General features: G+C 44.7%; 1 protein-coding gene across 1 annotated transcript in view; it reads left to right on the top strand.

The window, feature by feature from the left end:
- The first annotated feature begins 474 nt into the window (after positions 1-474).
- LOC147635527 (uncharacterized) overlaps positions 475-20,429 on the top strand; it is a 45,126-nt gene continuing 25,171 nt past the window's right edge. Inside the window, exons 1-2 of the mRNA XM_086802858.1 lie at positions 475-1,436; positions 2,659-2,788. Coding sequence (XP_086658984.1) covers positions 669-1,436; positions 2,659-2,788 — 898 coding nt within the window. The 5' untranslated portion in view covers positions 475-668. The remainder of the gene's footprint in view (positions 1,437-2,658; positions 2,789-20,429) is intronic.

A 20,429-nucleotide genomic window follows, 5' to 3' on the forward strand; every position in this document is an offset into this window, starting at 1 on the left:
TCGCTCTCTTTCCCTCCATCTGGCCCAGAGGCACGCATGCCCTCTCTCTCCTCTCACTGAGCCCCTCTCTCTTCTCCTCTGACTGAGCCCCTCTCTCTTCTCCTCTGACTGAGCCCCTCTCTCTTCTCCTCTGACTGAGGGCATGCAATGCTTGTTTGCCTCCGCCTCTCTCAGGGAAACAAGATTGCACCTCTTTGCCTCTGCCTCTGCCTCACATACAAGGACACGAGATTGCACCCTACTGAGGCCATGCAACACCTCTCTTCATCTGCTTGAGGGACAAGGACTACATAAGCAACAGAGAGAGATGCGCAAGTTGCGCTCAACATGTGCAATCATGAGGGACGATCTCTCTCTCTCTCTCTCTCTCTCTCTCTCAAGTTGGACAATGCGTGTGCAGACATGGCAATTTTTCTCCCATGATTTTTAATTTTTTGAATGCCATAGTTCCTCTCTCTCTCTTTCTTTGTGCTTGGGGATGCAAAGGTTAAAAAACCTTGGATATAAGGCAAAAATCTTTGTGTCCTTGACAACTCTCAAATCTAATTTAGTAAATTTGCATAAGGCTGGGAATGTCAAAGTTGTCTGGGTGTCGTCGATGGAGATGAAGGGCAGGGCGAGAGCCTTTTTTTCTGCACAACAACAAGAAGAGTTCTCCATCATCATCGATGGGCCGATCTGTTCTTTCCACAGAATGCGTTTCCTGTGCTGAAAGCTCGCCGTCGCCGTCGCCGTCGCCATCGCCTTCCTCTTCTTCCCATCACCATGCGAATCGGGCCGCAGGAGCTCCCAACCGAACATTCGATTCTGTTGGAAAATCAAGCAGGAGCGGCCGGAGAAGAGGAGGCAAAACACAGGCCAAAGGGAGCAAAGAAGCAGGGAGAGAGGGCGAAGTAGGGGGTGACAGTGGTTCCAGCAGCGGCTCAGCTCCATGTGAAGCTCGAAAACTCTCTGATGCATTGCCTTCTTCTAGGGTTTCAGATGATTTTCAGAACGCAGAGAGGCCTGCAAACCTTAAGGAGGGGGAAGAGGAGGCGGCCATGGCCACGGAAGCTTATCCTTCAGAAACCTCCATGGCTACAGATGCCTACCCTGTAGAAAACCATGGGTTAGATGCCTTCTGTGCATGGTGCAGGGTTCATGCCGTTGTCTTCTATGCCGAGCAGAAGCCCCGTATTGATGCCTGCATCGCAAGAACGCTGGAGTGGAGACGCCGAGCTCAATTGCTCATGCAGCGTGCCTGGCCTCCCTTACATTATGCATTGGTGATCGTGGGCAGGATTGCAGTAGCCCTTGCCCTTACCTGGATTAATTGTACCACACAAGGCTTCAAGTCCCTCGTCCGGTTGGGATCAGCGGCCTTGTTCATGATGATCTGCTGCAGTGCACTCAACCTTGGCATTCTTGGCGGTTTCATCAAACTTTTCATATCCCTGGTAATCTCTTGTAACACAAATGGCTTAGTAGTTGCTTTTGCTTCTATAGTCAGAGACAGATTGTGCTAGTAAATGAATGTTCTGTCTAGCCCTCTATTGTCTTGACCCGTATTTCCCTCATTGATGACCCTCTACTGAAGGTTTGAGCTAAGATACAGTTCAACGAAATGGCTCTGAAGCTCTTCTCTACCGTTTCTGTTCCTCCTTCCGAGGATGTGCATTTCTTTTGTGCATTTACAGAAGGCTAGTGCGGCCCTGATCGGTGTCAGAGGGGACCTTTTGGACATCCTGAACTTGCTTTGTGTATGCAGTTGATTAGCTTACACACTCAATCAAGTATCAGGATATAATTTAGAGTTGATGAGAACCTACCATTTCCCAGCATATTATTGGAAGAATCATTTAGAGCAGTCTGAAGTGATCAGATGTTTTACTGCATTGCCTCTACATGGGTCTGTTGTTTTGCTTCAAAGAAGCAAAAAGTTTGGGAAAATTGTGATTATGGAATCGAACACACCTTTATACATAGACCTGCACCTTATTCATGGAAGGGACATGCAAGAAGTGTAGTCCATGCATGCTAGAGTTGAGGCCTTGAAGCTTTGTGAGATTTAGCCTGATGTTTGTGTTCTGCGGAGTCCCACATAATTACCCTTCTCACCAGATGCATGTGTTTGTAGTGGCTAGGGTGTAGCAGCTTTATAGAGTGCTTGACTCGAATGCCTCTTTTGTGCCATGTGTAGTCTCCTTGTCCATGCAAAGGGCACCTGAAATAGATATCAAGACATCTTCCTACAAATGCACATGCCATGTTAGCTAATCACCTTAGTTTAGCTGACTAATGCCACAACTGCTGGCTCTTCATAGAACACCTTTTCCTTTGCAACAGATCCTTTTCAAAGAATTTTCAAAGCTGGTTCATTTGCAAGTATGGTTTTAGTTTTTTTTTTTTCTGGGAAAAAAATCCTTCTATATTAGTCAACAAAAAAACAGCCTCGAAGGGCTAAATACAACCACGAAGGGCTAGATATAGACTCGCCTTCCTCCACGGGGCGAGAATCAAAGAATCAAAAAAGGGGGGGAGAAAGATGCACTTCTCCTCTGGCTGGCTGCTCTATGAGCAGATTTTTTAGTTTTTTGAATTAAAAATTTTCCATCAAGAATGATTCTCTATATTGATGGTCGCTTTTCTACTCCTATGTTGAATGGAGCTCTTTTGCAGGTCTTATCTGCAGGTGCAGCTTTCTTCTTGGGCTATACATATGCGCTCGTGATATTTGGCATCTTTAGTGGGGTCATCCTTTGGTTATATGGCAGTTTTTGGCTCACTGGAGGAATAATATTTATAGGTGGTAAGTCTTTGTTGATGGAGCCTTTCAAGGTTTCGGTCAATGGTGCTATAATAAGAAGTTTGTGGAGATGAACCTACCTTTTCAAAGCTACTCACTACGACAGCATGCAGCTCAGTCTAGGCTCTTTTTATTTGGTTTTCTTTTTGGCTTTTTTAGGAATTAACCTTCTAGGCATTTTGGGATGTCACCCTTTTTGAAGGGTTTTCTCGTCCATATATGCTTGAGACATTAATGTTGTACATGGTAGAAGTGAGTCACTTGAGCTATACAATGGCTTGACAAGAACACCTGATCAGTCACTTGAGCTAAATAACGGCTTAACAAAAACACCTGATCCAGGACACAAACCATGCCATAGCAGAGCAAGTATTTATCCATAGAACAAAAAGCCCTGATAGTAAAAAGGCGCATGCCTCAAGACATATATTGAGTAATGCTCGATGACCGAGCATTGCCTGATGTGGCATCTCTCAGGGTGCTGTCTTTCTCACACATGACAAGGATACATGAGGATCATTGTGTGCACAATTGGCTGATTGACTATATGACGAAGAAGCATAAGGTTCAGCTTGCACATGGCATGTTTTATTTTTTTGAGGGTACCTGACTGGTTTTAAGAAAGGGCGCATGACTAGTTTCTGAAAGGATATCCATTGCTAAGAATATGAAAGGGTTTACTGCTGGGTTACAGGAGTGGTTAAATGACATGATTGATGACTAGAAGCAGGCCATGATGCTTCATCAATCCTCATTGGCTGTGGTGCATGACTGATAGCTGGGTGATCAGCAAGCTACATAATTGGGCACATGACTGTAGGCAAGAGATCAAGCTGGCAGGTGGAGAATCATTTTTCCCATGCCCTTTTTCTGGGCATATAAAACATTTGTGTTGCTTGAAGAGCCTTTTCCTACACTTAGGATGTGATGGGTACGAGTCTTGTTATGGCATTGTGCCAATGAAAATATTCATTTCTTGCCTGATTTGGGATATATATAATATATATGTATATGTATATGCATGTGTGTGTGTATTTGTGTGCGCGCACGCAAATACGAGCGAGGCAAAAACCTTTACTAGATAAAGGCTGCTCATCAAAACAATTGTTCAGAAGCTTGCATGCTAAGAGACAAAAGCCAAGCATACATTGTGTGCAGAAGCTTGATGGTCAGTGGACCAATGATGTAAATGAACTAGAAAGGGAATGTGGCACATTTCCATTCAATCTTTGCTACACTAGGGCACTTCTCGTGGGGCAGAGTTGAAGGTGAAAGCCAAATGTGACACCAATTCTTAGTCAATAAGAAGTTGCATAGATGGAATCCCCTTTCACGAACATGGAATTACAAAGTGCTCTTGCTATATTGGGTAAGTGGAAGTCACCAGGTTGGGATGGATTGGCTGTGGAGTTCTTTGAACATTTTTTTTTTCCGGAAACAAGATCCTTCTATTAGTTAATAGAAAACAATTTGAAAAGGCTAGATACAAACTCGCCTCAATGTACGGAGCGAGGATCAAAGAAAAAAATAGGGGGGAAGGATGCACTCCTCCGGCTGGCCGCTCTATGAGGAGAAGGCTATCTCATACAAGGGGTGGGGGAGAGAATAACCACACAGGTGGTTTGTGCTTACCACCTCTATCCTTGAGAAAAGGACAAGGTCACGAGAGCCTTAGGAAGGCTTCTCGACGCTTTCGCATATGGTCGGAACCACTCTGAAGCTTCTCCTATTGGCCGCGGAGGGTATGAATGATGTCGAGCCAAATGCTCCTGAGGGACTCCGAAGGCGAGGTGTGGGTGTCTTCGATGGCTTCGTTGCATCGAGCTCTCTAGATGTGCAATGCGGCAATGCTGCCACAAATCTCCCATCTCTGACTTGAACTAGGAGTCTAGTGACCAGTAGATGGGGCTGGGACTGGCACTATCGAAATGCGAAGGTGAGAGACCTGAAGGGCTAGCCCCCCACCTTCCTCCTTATAAGCCATGACAACCTCGGCCTTAGTGGCCCAAGTGATAGTGCTCCACGTAATAGTACAAGAAGAGGCTCTGTCCATAGGGAATATACGGAGAATTCGCTATCAAACGTGCGGAGCATTTGGGCAATCCCAAAGACAATGTCGCTAGGACTCTTGGGGGGATGGCCACATCTCGGACATGTTACTAGTCTACCTCCAATGGCCAACCATGTGCCAACAGCCAAACTACTATGTGCCAACAGCCACGAAAAAGAGAGTGATCTTTCGAGGTTGAAAACTGTCCTAGAGTCTCGTCCAGAAATTTGAGAGTGCGTGGTGAGAGGCCCTGAGACTGCCAGGGTCCTGCCCCGCTGCCGGCGTGCCCTCGACATCAGCCATCTGAATCTTTTGGCCAAGCCGTGCGGTGTATGCAAAAAATGGGGTTCGCGGAGTCTCCTACCTGTCTGTCGGATCACACCAAGTCCACTCCCCTGGGTCCCACTAGAGGCGCGTGATGGGGCGGCTCTCCCAAGTCCATAAATGCTGGAGTCTCTCCCTGGCCACCTTGGTCAGAGCAAAAAATGGGGTTCCCGGAGTCTCCTCCTTGTCTGTAGGATCACACCAAGTCCACTCCCTTAGGTCCCACTAGAGGCGCGTAATGGGGCGGCTCTCCCAAGTCCATAAACGTAAGTCTCTCCCTGGCCACGTTGGTCAGAGGTGGGTCATTGTGCCACTCATGTCCATGGAATCTGATCACTCTCACCCTCTGTAACATGCATCCCCTGAAGTCCTCCAAGGGGGGCTTTGATCTTACTAATTTGCCATGAGGTTCAATCGAAAAGGTGAGCAAGGCGAAGCTTTCATCCGCGCCATGAAGTGCTAGGAGAATATCATGCCTGGTGAACACTCCTAGCCACTGCGGGGTTATAGGGTCAGGGATTGGGGTTAGCCACTCGGAGGAATGGTAGTGTCGATGTCGAGGCTGAGTTTGTCACTGCCCCGGATCCTAGTCAAGCCCCTCTCTTGAGCCATTGGGAAAGCTGTCTGAATGTATGTCACATGCACTCTGGATTGTAGTGCATGGTGACAAGATGGCTCATCATTATCAGTGCAACATTGTACATTATTAGCACCTTTTTAGGATGATATTTGTCATACGCCGTGACCCCATTGTAATCCTTAGTCCAGGATAAGTCAGGCACGAGCTACGTAGGTCATTCTCAGCCTTAGACAGTCAGTCGGTCAGTTCAAGTCCCTTAACCTACTTGAAGAGATGCATTCATGCATGTAGAGTCAGTAGTAGCCTTAGGGTTTGCATTAGAAAGCACTCTGCATAATGCATAGCATTCATCCACTGCATTTAAACCATTGCAGAAGCCTTCAAATAACACCTAGCATTCATTAGAATTTATCCAGTATTATTCCCATAATTTACAGCATTTATTGGGCATTTTTACATCATTTATCTATTTTATCCATGAGACAGATGCAGTCGGCCAGCTCTGTAGCTAGACGACCATCATTTGTCCATATAAATAGCTGAGCATATAATTCATTCATTCATTCATATCATAATCAGCCTTGAAGACCTCAACGCTTGGAGCCTTCAGCACAAGGAGCATATAATTCATATATTTCATTCATTCATTCATATCATAATCAGCCTTGAAGACCTCAACGCTTGGAGCCTTCAGCACAAGGAGCATAAGCGATTGCAGAATTCAGCACATCAGCCTTCAGCGTTTTCCTCATCAGCATATAGGAGCATCAACGCTTGAGCAATTCAGCCTTCCTTAAGTAAAACGCAACATCTACAGCATTCATCCTACAGAACCCCTTGCGTTTTCAGCATTCATACTCATTTTCAGCATTCATACATAGTCTAGAACAGTCCCAATCAGCCCCTTCTCTCAGCCTCAGGTTTGCAACCTTCCTACATCCATTGGGAAGAGTGCATAGGCTCGAGATTGGTCATCATTGGTGCTTCTACAGCCGTGTACAGTTTAGCCTGACTCTTGGTCCTATGAGATCTTGCGTTTGGCTTATTGTCAGTGCACAGTCAGTCTCTTCAAAGAAATAAAGCAAATACTATTCCGGTAACAGGTTAGGGGGCCCTTCAGTGGGTAATTCAGGATCCCATACGGTGTACAATTTATATCTCTCTCTTTCTCAAATCTCTTAAAGTTTGAAGTCTTAAAGTGGATTGCTAAACTTGCGAAACTTAGGATACAGAAGACGGTGTGAGCATTTGTGTGACCGTATCCTAGCGTAAGGGCATCCTTGGATGGTTAGATTGCATTCCGGCACGACCACCGACTTCAGCATCATGTCTACAGAGGAGAGTACCCATCAGCCGGAAGACGTCTCCCCCGTAGGAGACCTTGCTCTTCCGAATATAGCAGACACCATAGCTCTACTCAGAGCTAAAAACCAGCTTCTCATGGAGTGTCTCCAACTCTTGGAGACAACAATAGCACGTCCTTCTCCGCCTCTAGCAACCCCCAACTACATCTCCCTCTTCTTTCATATGGAACAACAAGGAAGAGAAGACGAGGCTAGACGGAGAGAAGAAAAAGCAGAAGCTGAAGCAAGATAGCAGCAAGAAAAAGCAGATAGACGGGACTATGAGGAAGCCCAACGCAGGATCGAAGAAGACTGGCGGCAGGCTGAACTCGCCGCTTGGGAGCACCAACGAGAGCTCGATTGAGAACGTATGTTACTCGAGCACCAAAGGGAAAAGGAGGCCATGCATCTTAAATACCAGTACCTCTCTTTAGTTTCCCTAGCCTCAGGTGCCAGCAGCCAGCAGCTTGCGATACCGACTACCGTCATTTGAAATCAACCGAATTTTAGTAAGTATGATGGGAAGTGTGATCATTTAGCAGTTAATCAATTCATTCATCAATTTACTACTCATTTTCCATTAGCTAGGATTATAGATCCTCAAGAAAGAGTTCACGTAGTGGCTCTCCACCTTACGGGTGAGGCAATCACTTGGTGGCAGCATTGGTCTAGTCTTCATACAGACCAGACCACAGGTGTCAGCTTTTAGCTGGGATACATTTGTTCATGACCTTATGATTAGATTTCTCCCGCCGCAGTATATGATCAGCCTGGCAAATGAGTTTTATGGACTCAAACAGAACGGGTCACCAGTGCTTCAGTTTTCCGGAAAGGTTATAACTTTAGCACAATAGTTAGGGCTATCTGAGCATGCCAAGATGGATCAATTCATTCGTGGATTAGATCCCAACTAACAGTTCACAGTTCGCAACTTTGAATCCAGTACATATGAGCGGGCTTTGACTCTTGCTCAAAATGAAGATGAACGGAGGCAAGCCCAAGCAGTCATGACAGTCCAGTACCAAACCCCAGCAGCAGCAATCTGTTGCGCAGCCAGGGAAAGGTAATGCATCTTCTAAAGATGCTAAGAAGGACGGCAGTAATAGCTCCACTTCAGGGGGTAAGAAGGATAAAGAATCCAAGTCTATTTTCTCAAACATTGGTACCCCATGTGTGGTTTGCCTAGCATCATTACATCAGATAGAGATTCCAAGTTTACCTTGCATTTTTGGAGAGCATTATTCGAAAACTTTGGAACTAGGTTATAGTTGTCTAGTGCATTCCATCCACAGACAGACGGCCAGACAGAAATCTATAACCAGTTGGCCTTTGATGTTCTCAAGTCATATTGTCATGACCAGCAGTCCAAATGGGAAACATTATCTTGCTGGTCCAAGCCATCTTGAACGATACTCATTCATCCAGTGTCGGACGGACTTCGTATGAAGTAGCATTGGTCGCCGTTTCTCTTCTCTTTTGACGAGATTGGTGTCTCCATCTCTTGAGGCTAATAAAACGATGGAAGCATTTTCCGAAATGATTGAGTCAGTTAAGGACCGCTTGACCAAAGCACAGGAAGCTGATAGCAGACAAGCAAATAAGTCTAGACGAGATGTTCACTTCAAGGAAGGGGATTGGGTCTTTCTGTGCATCATGAAACAAAGATTGAAACAAGTGGACAAACGTTGTCCGAAGCTTTCATTCCGTAGTTTTGGACCTTTCCCAATAGTTAAAAAGATAAGTGATGTCTCCATGAAGTTGAAGTTGCCTAATAATTGGACGATGCATGATGTTTTCCATGTTTCTTGGCTAAAACCATATGTTGGACTAGAAGTTTTTGATATTTCAAATGAACAGCAGCCTGACGTGGTAGACGAAGCAGAAGTCATCGAGTCTGAGCAGATCCTTCTTCATCGTTGGAAGCATGGTTCCGATCGACGAATACGTCAGTTCTATACGAAGTTCCGAGATCGAGGTACCCACGAAGCCGTTTGGCTAAACGAGGAGTTCTTTCAAGAGTACCCTTAGTTGTTAGCGGACTACTTGGAAGCCATGAAAATGCCGCCAAGCTAAGCAGAAGGGAATGTCACATGCACTCTGCACTATAGTGCATGGTGACAAGATGGCTCATCATCATCAGTGTAACATTGTACATTATTAGCACCTTTTTAGGATGATATTTGTCGTACGCCGTGACCCCATTGTAATCCTTAGTCTAGGATAAGTCAGGCACGAGCTACACAGGTCATTCTCAGCCTTAGACAGTCAGTCCAAGTCCCTTAACCCACTTGAAAAGATGCATTCATGTATGCAGAGTCAGTAGAAGCCTTAGGGTTTGCATTAGAAAGCACTCTGCATAATGCATAGCATTCATCCACTGCATTTAGACCATTGCAGAAGCATTCAGATAACACCTAGCATTCATTAGAATTTATCAAGTATGGGTAATTCAGGACCCTATACGGTGTTCAGTTTCTATCTCTCTCTCTCTCTCTCTCTCTCAAATCTCTTAAAGTTTGAAGTCTTAAAGTGGATTGCTAAACTCGTGAAACTGAGGATACAGAAGACGCTGTGAGTATTCCTGTGACAGGATCCTCCAACTACGAATACCTCCGCTGCATGTTACAATGTAAGCCAATCTTCAAGGAACCTAGCAAGGCCCGTGCTCAAAGCTCCCCAGGATACATGAGGCTGAACCCCTAGCATGTGACCATTAGGTAAATGGATCATGGGGTTCCAAATGGGCTATCGGAGACGCTCCTCGGGGAGGCAACTGGAACATACCCTTGCTGAAGGGTGATCCAAGCTCGTAATAGACTGATTGCAAATCTGTTCTCAGAAGCTAGGCTAAAGCCACATGCCCGCTTCTCTGTCAAGATCCATTTAGTGGTTTGTAGCCAAGGGGTGGGGGGGGGGGGGGGGGGCAGAGTCGGTGTACGGGCAAATATCTTGGCTAAGCGGAAATCCTTCCATGGGTTGGCGCCTCGAAGAAGTTCTCTAACAATTAGCTTGCCTAGAAGGGCATGGCTCTGAATGGCGACCCTCTCTGTGGCGTGGCTGTATGATCACTCTGCAAGCCATCGTGGTCCGGGCAGGTCTCCTGTCGTTGCCAACCCATAGAGAGTTGTGGATCAACCGCTAAACCTAACCGATGCAGGCCCATGAGAAGGCCCAACAAGAAGTAATATACCACATGGTGGCAAGAAGAACCTGGTTTGCCACCACCACACGGCCAGCTAAGGGAAGTCTCGCTGAATTCCAGTATAGAAGCTTCTTCCAAATGCTCAGAAGAAGAGGGGATAACTGCTGCTCTGGGGAGACATCCATGCCCACCTGGCATCCAAGATAACGGACTGGAGTGTCCCTTGGGATCCACTGGAAAGCCTCAACTAGACGCCAAGTTGCCACCCGCCGGGGGGGGGGGGGGGGGGGGGGGGGGGGGGAGGGGCTGCAGATGCGCAATAGAAGATCTATATCGCCTCTGCAAATCTCTGAAGATTCCCTCGTCTCCTGATAAGTATGCTGTTGTGTCATCTGCAATCTCTGAGTCTAGCAGCTCCTCCCAGTCTCATAAGCTGAGAGAAAACTGCTCATGGCCTCCGCAACAAATAGAAAGAGATATACCAAGCGAGAAAGGGAAAATCTGTCAACTTTTTTTCAACATTTTCAAGGGGAATTGGAGGACATTCTATTGGTAGTGTAAATGTTGCATGGTTACAAAGAGTGATGCTTGCTTCCTGGCAAGAGGGCCTTGTGAAAATGGCTTCGAAAAAGGATGCGTGCCTGAATTTGGTTGATTGGAGACTTATCACTTTAATGCCAGTGCTATACTAATGTGTGACAAAGATGATCTCCAATAGAATAGCCAATGTGCTTAACAAAGGGTTGCATCTTGCCCAATATGGGTCCATTCCTAGACGACAAATAATAGGCAACATATGTAATGCTTATATGGGAATTGAGTATGCCAAATATACTGGTCAGGAGGTGTTGCTACTGCAAGTAGACATTGCCAAAGCATTTGATATAGTGCACCGGGACTTTGTTGTTGCCATCATGAAATGTTTGGGGTTTGGTCTGAAAATGACAGAAGTTATCTATTGGCTCTATGCAGGCAGCACAGCTAGATGTATCATTGGGAAAGGATTATCATCACCCTGGACTCTGGGAAGATCGGTTATGTAGGGCTGCCTATTAAGTGTCATGTTGTATGCAATTGCCACTTAGCCTCTGCTGATGTATATGGATATTCTTACTCGGGAAGAAGAATTACATGGACTGGTATAGCCAGACGGGTCATCAGTGGTTTCACAAGCAAATGCTGATGGCTCTTTTTTTTTTTCTCGGCAGATACAAGGGATTTGATAGTGATTATGGATGTTCTGCAATTGTTTGGGACAGCAGCGGGGGTGAAAATCAACTTTAGAAAGTCGAAGTTGCCACCACTAAAATAGGCGGATTGGCATAGTATACTCTGGCTAGGAGATATACCACTCAGAGGCCAAACCACTAGGGAGTTTCCTCTGTGTAGATTGACAGCGGCAAGGGGATATGCTTCCAGAGCCATGGATAAAGGGACATGCGGATCGGGTGTGGCATATGAACAAGTCCTTAGGTTGGTGGAAAGGTAATTTGGGAAAGATATAGCAAAGCGAATTGCCTTTTAAATAAAAGGTTTTTCTATGGAGATGCCTCATGGGAATGCTCTCGGTAGGAGAGTATTTGGCAAAGCATAAAATTGTGGCTCCAAAGTGTTTGTAGTGCAATCATCAAATGGAGAGTATTTATCATTTGCTATGGGCATGCACTGACACAAGGGAATTTTTGAATCGTCTATTTTCGGATATGCGAACAAGATTCCTTAGGGTGACATTTAGGAAATGTTTTGGATGTTTGGAAGATATACTATGCATAATGGAGTTGATAGTTATATAGTCTTGTGGGTTGACTACCATGAGTATATAACATGCACGTTCCTAAAAGGTGAATTTGGGCATGTTCCTGGATTCATCTAGGTATATATATATATATCCTTCTAGACTGTAGGAATATGCTCTTTTCTTGGGTGTTTGCACAACCTTGGATCGACAAGTACGTATACTTCCATCGATCATTACGTCAGTCATTGCATGACAGTTTTGAGCTCAGGCAGATTGATCAGTAGAACTATGAAGTGTTTTTCCACTATTTTTAGATGTACTTTAATGAGAGCCTCTCACTTTGAGGATTCTGGAATATAAGATAAAACAATGGTTTCACAAAAAAAAAAGTGTGTGTGTGTGTGTGTGTGTGTGTTTGTTTGTTTATATATATATATATATATATATATATATATATATATATATATATATATACGTGTACATGCATGCATGCATGCATACATACATACATATATGTATGATACATACATACCTACATATATGTATGTATACATACATATAATGTATATACATATATATATATGTATGTATATAATGTATATACATATATGAATACATACATACATACATATATGTATGTATGTATACATATATGTATATACATTATATACATACATACATACATGTATGTATGTATGTATTCATATATGTATATACATTATATACATTATATACATACATGTATGTATGTATGTATGTATGTATGTATACATATACATACATACATATATACATGTATGTATGTATGTATGTATACATATACATACATATGTATTCATATATGTATATACATTATATACATATATGTATACATACAGGTATGTATGTATGTATACATACATACATGTATGTATACATACATGTATGTATGTATACATACATGTATGTATGTATACATACATACATACATACATGTATGTATACATACATGTATGTATATGTATACATACATACATACATACATGTATGTATACATACATGTATGTATATGTATACATACATACATACATACATGTATGTATGTATACATATATGTATATAATGTATATACATATATGAATACATACATACATACATACATACATATATGTATGTATGTATACATATATGTATATAATGTATACATACATATGTCAGAATACGTAGCGGAGATGATGACCAGATCTGGGAACACGAGCAAAATTTCAGGCAGAAAAACAGCACAAGAGAAAGAGAGATGTAGGCGTGTAACTCTGCTCTGATAAACACAAGAAGATCCCGAATATGATACAAATAGTGGTATGGGACTGGGGGCCTATATATATGCCCCCACATCAGCAGTCGGCCTGCTGTAGGGCAGCCGACTGGACACAGGAACCTCCACGACTGGATAATCACAGTCGGCCAGCATCTGAATGGGTCGGCCAGCACTAGTAGAGTCCCACGACTCATGCACTGCAGTCGGCCATGTCACAGATGCAGTCGGCCAGGCTCAGGGTCCTCCTGCCACTACTAGACTGCCTCCCATGCCACAGAAAAATGGGAAAAAATAGGGGAAAAAATATGGGGAGTGAGGAAAAATGATAAAACACCTGATAAGGGCGGGCACACCCACAACAAAGGCCCTGGTGTATAAAACTGGACAGGAGATGACTTCTAACACCCCCTCTCAGCTCCTGGCTGTGAAACCAACCACAGGGAGCTGGGGTGCCGCCTGAGCAAATCGTGAGATAGCGACTTCGTGAAGAGGTCCACTGTACTGTCCTCCGTCGAACAGAACTCCAGCAAGATGTCATCAGCAACGATCTGTTCACGAACAAAGTGCCTCTGGATGACCATGGGTTCCTCCAGTGGAAGCCCAAACGTGCCATGCAACCTCTGCATCTTCACCACCTCACAAACAACATCACAAACAGCCCGGTAGTCTGCCTCTGTTCTCGACAAGGCAAAAGATGACTGTCTCCAACTGCTCCGGAAAACTGCTCCTGGGCCTGAAGTAGATCCCCTCGTGTCCGGATCTCCTCCCCAAACCAAGTCACTCCAACCGTGGAGGCGGACTCCATCCAACAATCCCCCTCCTGTGTACAAGAGTCCATGATCCTTCGCACGCCGAGAAACCACAGGAAACGCAATCCTGCCTCCCAAAGAGACATCCGCAACCATGAGCTCAACCGCCTCATCAAGAAGCTCCCGTCCAATTTGGTGTCCATCAACCATATCAATGAACCATACAGCTTCTGAGTCACAGAGACATCACACTGCTCACAAGGATCAACACCTGTTTACAGTGCACAAACAAGTCTTGGAAACCTGATGAAACCTGTCAACCACCCCCTTTGAATCCGGAACCACAAAGCCTGGAGAAACCACCTCCTTCTGCAAGTAAGCACCTGCCACCGGCCTGGCTTTCCGAAAGGTCCCAGTGGAAAGAACATCCTCAACAACTGGAATTTCTCTGTCCCGAACACTACGAGACATCAGGGCATAAGTGACCTGTTCAGCTTCCTCTGACTGACGAACACAAGAACTACCAACATCAGTACTGGAAAGTTCCTGCCAATTGCTGCCATCTACTGGCAAGCTATCCACCATCTGGTCCCGGAAAGCCCGCACCTGCAGCGTATCCACACACAAGTGGCCAGTACAAGACTGCCACTCATCACAATCCTGAGAGAGAGTGCTGAAAGCCTGTAAACTCCATTCTCCACTCCACCTTCCCAAACCACTAGGCCTGTTGCTTTGTCTCGGAGAGCAACAAAATGCTCATCAAACTCCACCCGTACGCCAGTCTTGCAAACCTGATGCATTGACAACAGATGAAAACCAAGTGCCGGAACATACAACACCTGGGAGGAATGCTTCCTCCCTCTGCCATCGAGAACTATCTCCATCGTGCCCTCACTGTGAACTGTGATGGGAGAGTATTAGGGTTAGGTCATGTGGGAGACATACACAGAGAAGAACAAGGGAGAGAGAGAGAGAGAGAGTTGTGGGGATAAGTCAACTCACCAAGTGAGAGTGTGTGACTCCCCTATCACACATGTATATTGCACTAGTACACATAGTGCACTTAGTACATTAAAAGTACTAAGTGTACTATGTACTATAACTTATGGGCTTGTACACACTATAAGGGTGGGCATAACGCCTTTACCCCAACAACCTCCCACTTAAAGGCAAAGTGCCCTTAAGTAAAGGAAAAGAAAAAATCAGCATGTACATGATAATATACAAGGCCATATCAAGGCTGAAACTGGCCTCATCCAATGCCCATCAAGTGTCTGCAATGAGCAAACCGCTCCGGAGGCAAACTCTTTGTCAACAGATCAGCCGGGTTGTCATCCGTATGAATCTTAACAAGCTGAATTTGCTTGTTCTCTATCACCTCTCTGATGAAATGATACTTCACATCCACATGCTTCGTCTTTGCATGAAAGACAGGGTTCTTTGCCAACTGGATGGCACTCTGACTGTCACAATGCAACAATGGAATATCCCCTGTATAACCCAAATCAACCACTAACCGAGATAGCCATAATGCCTCCTTGCAAGCCTCTGTGGCTGCAATATACTCGGCCTCTGTAGTAGATAAGGCAGTGCACTTCTGCATCCTGGATATCCATGACACAGCACCTCCTGTGAATGTAAACACATAACCGGTAGTAGACTTCCGGTTATCTGGATGACCGGCATAATCCGAATCCGTGTAACCATGCACTAATGCATCCTGTTTGCCAAAGCAAATGCACAAATCCTGTGTGCCCTTCAGGTATCTCATGACACCTTTCACTGCTTCCCAATGCTTCTTGCCAGGGTTGGCCATGTATCTAGAAACCACTCCCACTGCAAATGCAATGTCCGGCCTAGTAGCAACCATGGCATACATGAGACTGCCACAAGCTGAAGCATACGGAATCTTGGCCATATCAGCCCTGTCTCTATCTGACTGTGGGCTGTCCATAGCACTGAGTTTCACATATGGAGGCAAAGGAGTACTAGTCTTCTTCCCCCCGTCCATATTGAACCTCTGCAAGACTTTGCCAATGTATTCCTTCTGAGACAAATACAACACATGCTGATTTCTGTCCCGAAGTATCCGCATACCCAAGTTGTGATTAGCATCACCCAAATCCTTCATATCAAAGGTTTGATGCAGCCTCTGCTTCAAGGCATCCATCTCTTTACGAGATGTCCCGGCAATCAACATATCATCAACATACAAGATGAGGATCAATAGAATGCCATCCAAAGCTTTCTTGGTGTACAAGCAGTGATCTATGTCGCTTCTCCTGAATTTCTGAGATTTCATGAATGTATCAAATTTATGATACCATTCCCTTGGTGCCTGTTTGAGCCCATAAAGACTCTTTTTCAGCTTGCATACAAGCTTCTCCTTTCCACTCACTGCATAACCCTCTGGCTGCTGCATATATATCTCCTCATGGAGATCACCGTGAAGAAAAGCAGTCTTCACATCCATCTGAATCAAGTCCAGATCATCATGCGCAACCAAAGCCAACACAGATCTAAGTGTGGTCATTTTGACCACTGGAGAGAAGATCTCATCAAAACACCATATTCTTGCTTGAAGCCCTTAGCCACTAATCTGGCTTTATATCTTGGCTTTGCATCAGATGCAACTTTGAGCCTGTATACCCACTTGCATGGCAAAACCTTCTTGCCTACAGGCAAATGCACCAACTTCCATGTACCATTTTTGTGCAGAGAATCCATCTCTGACTTCATGGCACGCTCCCATAGAGCCTTGTCTGCCCTCTGTAAAGCCTCTTTATAACATGAGGGCTCCCCACAGTCAGTAAGCATCAAATAGTCAACCCCTGGAACAAACCTGTCAGGGGCTCTGGAGGGTCTTGTGGACCTCCGTACCCAATGACCATCATTTGCAGGTTGCTGTCCAGCCTGCATATCACCCATTGGTGGCTCCTGTTCCATGCCATAAGGTTGAAAAATCATGCCCGGTATCTCCTCTAACTGTGGTATATCCATAGGGATATCTTCTGCCATTTCTTGCTGTCCATTTGGACCATTTTCAGCACCATTTAAGGGCTGGTTTTCCTGCTGTAATGGCTGATTTACAGCCCTTTGTTGTTGTCCATGATGTCCATCATCATCAAAGATGACTCTGCTAGGCTCCTGTTGCCTTGCAGGCTCCTTATACATGCATGTTTCATCAAAAATGACATCATTGCTGCGTATGATCTTTCTATTCATGGGATCCCAAAGTCTATACCCCATTTCACCTCTGTCACCATATCCTAGGAATATGCATTTGTGAGACTTAGGATCAAGTTTGGTGCGCATTTCCCTGCGTATGTGCACGTACGCAACGCAACCAAACACTCTCAAGTGCTTGTATGACGGAGGCTTCCCTGTCCATACTTCTTCTGGCACTTTCCCACCAAGCCTCGTGTTAGGTGACCTATTTATAAGGTGAACGGCTGTCATAACAGCTTCAGCCCAAAAACCATGAGGTAATGCAGCATGCGACAACATAGAACGGACCTTCTCCTGAATGGTCCTGTTCATCCTCTCTGCTGTCCCGTTTTGTGGAGGATCATAAGGAGTAGAGAGCTCCCTCTTGATGCCTTTAGCATCACAAAAGTCCTGAAACTGTTTGGACATGTACTCTCCACCATTGTCGGAACGCAAAGCCTTCAGTGTTTTGCCAGTTTGATTCTCAACAAGAGCAACAAACTTCTGAAACACTGAGAATGTATCACTCTTCAAACGAAGAGGATAAACCCACACCTTGCGTGTGGCATCATCTATAAAAGACACAAAATATTTTGCCCCTCCCAAAGAAAGCTGAGGCATCTCACATACATCTATATGCACAAGCTCTAACTGAGCATCTTTCTGTCCAAGAGCTTTCTTGTGGGGGCACTGTAATTGCCTACCATATATACAATGCTCACAAAACTGAAAACTTGAAAACTTTAGAGAAGGCAAGTAACCCAAACGAGACAATTGCTCCATTCCCTTGACACTCATGTGTCCCAACCAGCTATGCCACATAGAAATTTCCGGCAGCTCGGTTGCATTTAATGGAGCATAAGCTGTGAGCCATCTGAAAATACAAGCCTCACATCACCTCTGCCAAGAATTTTGCATGCATGGTTATCACCCAAATAAACCACTCCTTCATTGCCAGCAGTATACCTGACAAACAAGTCTCTGCAACCTGTGACATGAAAGGAGGCCCCTGAATCAATGATCCATGAGTGCATACTATGACCACCTGTAAGAAGTGAATGGGCATCAAGTGAAGACGTAAATAGGACCTCATCCTCACTGCCACCTGGATGTGACACATTGATTTCTTTGATCTTGACTCCACTTTTGCCCTTTGGCTTTACATCTTTGGCTTCATCTTTCTCTTTGTCTTTGCCTTTTCCCTTTTCCTTTTGATCATTTTTCCATTTGTAGCATTGCTTTTTAATGTGTCCCTTTTTGCCACAATAATGGCATTCCAAATCCTTTTTGGAGCGAGATTTGCTCCTTCCCCTTTCTTGGCTTGTCCCCCTTTGCTAGGATCTCCCACGTGCATTCATTGCATTGGACTTTCCAACAGAGTTGTTTTTCCTGTTCATCTCTTCTTGAAGAAGAGCACCCTCAACATCTGCATATGACAGCATAGCATGCGAATTGCTAGTGGCTGTCCTGAATGTGTCCCAACTCTCTGGCAAAGTGCATAACAGAAAAGTGGCTTTGAACTCATCGTCCATTGCCAACTTTTGATTAATGACCTGGCTGACAATACCATTAAACTCATTTAGATGGGCTGTCATAGAAGCCCCTTCCTTCATCTGAAGGCCTATGAGTTTCTTCAACCAATACACTTTGCTTGAGGCACTTTGTTGGGCATACAAGTCCTGCAATCTTTGCCACATTCCCCAAGCTGTCTTCTCTTCACGAATGCTGAAAAGTAATGAGTCTGACACAGACAACATGATAGTAGATCTTGCCAGCTCATCCATATCTTCCCACTCTTCAGCAGTAAGAGAAGCGGGCATCACACCCCTTTCTTTGATAGGCTTGTGCTGCTTTTTCTGGAGCAACACATTGTAGCACTGGGTTTGCCAAATATCATAATTATGCGAGCCTTCAAGCTTCTTGATGTGAAGCAATGAAGAGCTCTCACCTGTGGTTGCCATAGCAAAATGCAACCTGTCAATGCCTGACTCCCTGCAAATGTGCAAACACTGCACCAAAAGCACACAAAGTGCTCACAGTTTTTCTCCCAAAGTTTATCTCCCACTGCGGAAGCACAAATGCAACTTTTCTCCCACTTTATGTGATGAAAACACCAAAATCTGGTTGCTGCAGATTTTGGACAGCACCTTAAATGTGCTCTTTTGCCCTTCCAAAGTACTGTACAGCAGTACTAAGTGCTCACCAATGATGTACCAAACCTGTACCGGCAAGTTCAGCAGCTGAAATTGAACCTTTTGGTCACTCAAAACAGTGTACAGCCATGCCAAAACATGCACAAAGCTGTGCCAAATCTGTACCAGCAGGTACTGTACCAGCAGGTACAGTAGCAATAAATGCTCTCCTGGCTGTCCAAATGAGTGAAAATCAGACTTTTACAGTCCCGAACACTGCATACAACAGTCCCGAACAGAAATTGGGCAAAAGCCCCTTGACTGCAAGCTGATTTTTGAGGATTCAAGGCATAAATGTCTTGCCTGCTGCTTTGCCAAGCTCAACAAGCATACAAACTTGAAAAAGCCCCTTGATTTAAGATCAATTTCTGATCATACATGGTACATTGGCGCACATGAAGGCATCCAGAGTGTTCACGATGCTTCCCCCTGGCCACATATACATCAAATACATGAAAGCCCCTTGATTTACAGGCACATTGAGTGCTTGTAAGGCATCAACACATTATCCAAAGCATCAAATGCGATTGCTTGCATGCAAATCAACCAAATCGGCACAAAGGCCCCTTGATTTGCGCTGCAATTTGCTGCAATTTTGCCCAAATGTGCGATTTTTCACATCATACAGCATGTATGAGTGCTTAATTGCACAATTACATCAAAAGCCCCAAATTTCGACATCCAATTTCCTGCAAATTGATCCTGATTGTGACCAATTTCCTGCAAATTGATCTTGATTGTGACCAATGTCACCCAATTTTGCCAATTTTGCTCAAAATTGAGCAATTCGACACCTGTATCTGCTCAATTGATGATTGCACCTGCTCAATTGCAAATCCCAAAAAAAATTGAGGAAAATACCTTGTAATTTTTTGATTTTTTCTCTGATTTGCAGGCGGGTTGATGAATTTGGTGCTGATGCAGAAATTTGATGCTCTGTTGCAGAAGGGGGTGATTACACTGCTACAGCTTGTGAATCCATGCTCCAGGGTGTTGGCTCTTCTTTGCTGTGCGCTGGAACT

This window comes from Cibotium barometz, chromosome 9 (assembly GCF_041138505.1).
Source record: "Cibotium barometz isolate CiBa-2024 chromosome 9, ASM4113850v1, whole genome shotgun sequence".
NCBI classification, from domain to species: Eukaryota; Viridiplantae; Streptophyta; class Polypodiopsida; order Cyatheales; family Cibotiaceae; genus Cibotium; species Cibotium barometz.